The sequence below is a fragment of the Fukomys damarensis genome, unplaced genomic scaffold (genome assembly GCF_012274545.1).
Source record: "Fukomys damarensis isolate Sample0158 unplaced genomic scaffold, DMR_v1.0_HiC HiC_scaffold_4, whole genome shotgun sequence".
Taxonomy (NCBI): domain Eukaryota; kingdom Metazoa; phylum Chordata; class Mammalia; order Rodentia; family Bathyergidae; genus Fukomys; species Fukomys damarensis.
In genome coordinates, this window is record NW_022900916.1 from 43,199,665 (window position 1) to 43,202,329 (window position 2,665).

The 2,665-nt window shown below is 38.4% G+C and overlaps 1 protein-coding gene across 1 annotated transcript in view; it reads left to right on the plus strand.

Annotated features, from left to right (window-relative positions):
• Nucleotides 1-709: 709 nt before the first annotated feature.
• Nucleotides 710-2,665, plus strand: part of Slc13a1 (solute carrier family 13 member 1) — a 94,843-nt gene continuing 92,887 nt past the window's right edge. The window contains exon 1 of the mRNA XM_010635378.3: nt 710-849. Within this exon, the coding sequence (XP_010633680.1) occupies nt 751-849 (99 nt within the window). The 5' untranslated portion in view covers nt 710-750. The remainder of the gene's footprint in view (nt 850-2,665) is intronic.

Genomic DNA, 2,665 nt, shown 5'->3' on the forward strand with positions numbered 1-2,665 from the left:
AGACACCAAAGGCTCTCGTGATTAATTTGGGTGCAGATTCCCTCATAGTTATATAGTCAATATCAGCGCAATAGTATCAATTCAAGCCTACAAAGGTCTTAAAGGAGAGAGCTGATATAAGACTATGCTTACCTTTGGCTTCCTATCAAAATAGGTAGTAGGTCTAAGAGATACATAAAATTTTGCTTTAAACCTACAGGGGAAATTTGCCATTAATTTTAAAGAGGACTATCTCAATACATGAGCTGAAAAGACCCAGGAAAATCCATCAGCCCTGAAAAATACTTTCTTTACTCCATGACCATACACTGAAATCCTTACTGCTAAAGTTGCTATGTCAGTTTAGACATTGATAATATACTTTCCTGGACAAGGTGCTGGTGACCGCCTGTGAAAATACAATCAAGGAGCCACCACAATTTTGGTGATGACTCCAGTTACAGGAAGTGAGGGGATTTTCCAGTCTGTCATCCAGCTAATGTATATAAAATAAGAAAGAGAAGAGCAATTTTACTTTTCGAAAACTACACAAGCAAATGGCCTTTGCTTTCTCATAAACACTCTTGAGCTTATATCTCTGTTTTAATTGTGATAGTAAAGCAATAAAAAATGAGATTTAATTTTAACTAATGTTGGTCTGCATAGGGCAGTGAGTGAAGACAATGTGCTGGAAAAATATTAATCCAGGTTGGTTATTTAACATCTGCCTTATATTGAGGAGAACATCACCAACGCTGCCTGCTTGAGACCATGAAACTTTTCAGTTATATCTTAGCGTATCGCCGGCTTCTCCTCACAGCTGTTAGTTTGTTGGGTTTATTGCCACTTCCCCTCATCATCCGCACTAAGGTAGGTGAATTTGGAGGACAGGCTGGAAGATTTCTTGATCTGTTTTAATGATCCTTTTCTAGTGTTCAATTGATTGCCTGACTCAGAACTGAATGAATGCTCATTCTCTGTATTTGAAGTCAGGATGGTTATACACTGTGTTTCGTCTACCTTCCTCTTTTTAATGGTTTATGTTGGCCTATTGGGATGACTGCATAGAATAATTAAACATAATAGTCAGTTAGAATTGCTTTCTTCCTATAAACTAAATGCAAGGAAAAACAAATGAAGCATGATCCTTGAGATCGAGTTGTTCAGGTTATTAACCTCCAGGGTTAGCACAATCCTCTTCCAGTAGAATAGGCTGCTATGTAATCCCAGGAGAAAGAGCTAGAGGAATAATCAGCAATCCTAGGCTCCAGAAAAGTCTAATTTACTTGTTAGCTCTGTGGCTTGTTGTGGGCTATAGAACTTCCTAGACATTTAGTTTCTCTGTGGGATGAGAAGACCTTGAAAGCATGAAGTAATTTTCCTAGGTTAATTGGAATATCTTATAAATCATTATAACATGTTCTGATTATTTCATATTTTTTTCACTTTGGTGTATTTATAAACATTTTTCAGTCAGTTTGCTTTAAAAAATAGTCAGCTTATTAAACCCAGAATAACAAGCTTAAAGTATTTTTAATCTCTTGGGAAAAAAATATTCAGATCTGCACTTAGTGAACACTTTCTGTTTGCCAGCTACAAGTGTCACCTGCTAGTGGATAAGCAGACTCTGGACCCAGATCCTGTACTCCAGATCCCAGATTTGCTACTTATAAGCCATATGACCTGGATAAGTTACATAAACCTCTTGTGCTTCTTCTTTCTCTAAGTAAATGGGAATTGTAACAGGCTTGTTATGCGAAGTAACTGAGCAAATATTCACCAAGTACATACTTGGAGCAGTGCCTGGTATCCTGTAAGAGGGATAGGACAAGGTACAAGTCTCCCCAGTGACTGACTTGATAGCTGGGGAAGTGACCACCACCCTAAAATGCACAATCCCTTTCATGGATAAGAACCTTGCTGATGTTCTTCTCCAACAAGTACCACTCACTGCTGTAAAATAGAATCACATTAATTGCAACATGACAAGTACTCCAGCCTCCCTCAGAAGTCTTTGCCATTTTTCTGGGAATTCACATGAAGCAGCAAGAAGTTCTTCTGAATTCTGCCAAGAGCTCCCTCACCTTCCAATCGGGGAGGTTGGCTCCTGCTTCATGACTTTAAGTTGTCTCCTGCAGGATGATATCTTCTAGCTGCAGCATCCCAGGGTAGAGCTCTTCCCCTGAGCGATGGCAGCAATATGATACTAGCAGCCACTCCATGTGACACAACTGAGTCACAGGGATAGTGCTCTTACCTGAATATTTACCCCAAAGTACTTTGAGGTCCTGTTGCCCCATCAGATATACCTGATGACCTTCTCTTTCCAACTCCCCAGCTCCCATGAGTCTCCTAGACCTGGTCCTTATCTTGAGAATATTCTAGTTTATGCCTAGACACCTGCCATATTTTAATATTTCTCCGCTCAGTATAGGTACTTATAGCACAGGAAACAGAAAATTAAACTAATCAAGGCAGACTTAGACCTTACCATATTATCATCTGTGCTGCTCTTTGAAATATAAATACATGATATTATCATTCATACTTTTCAGAGAAGAATATAAACTCTTTGGTAAAGATGACATACATAAAAGGCAATGTTTTGAGTGCATGATTCACTAACTAGAAAGAATATTATTGCTAAGAAATGCAGCCAATACCTTTTTTTTTTTTTTTTTTTTTT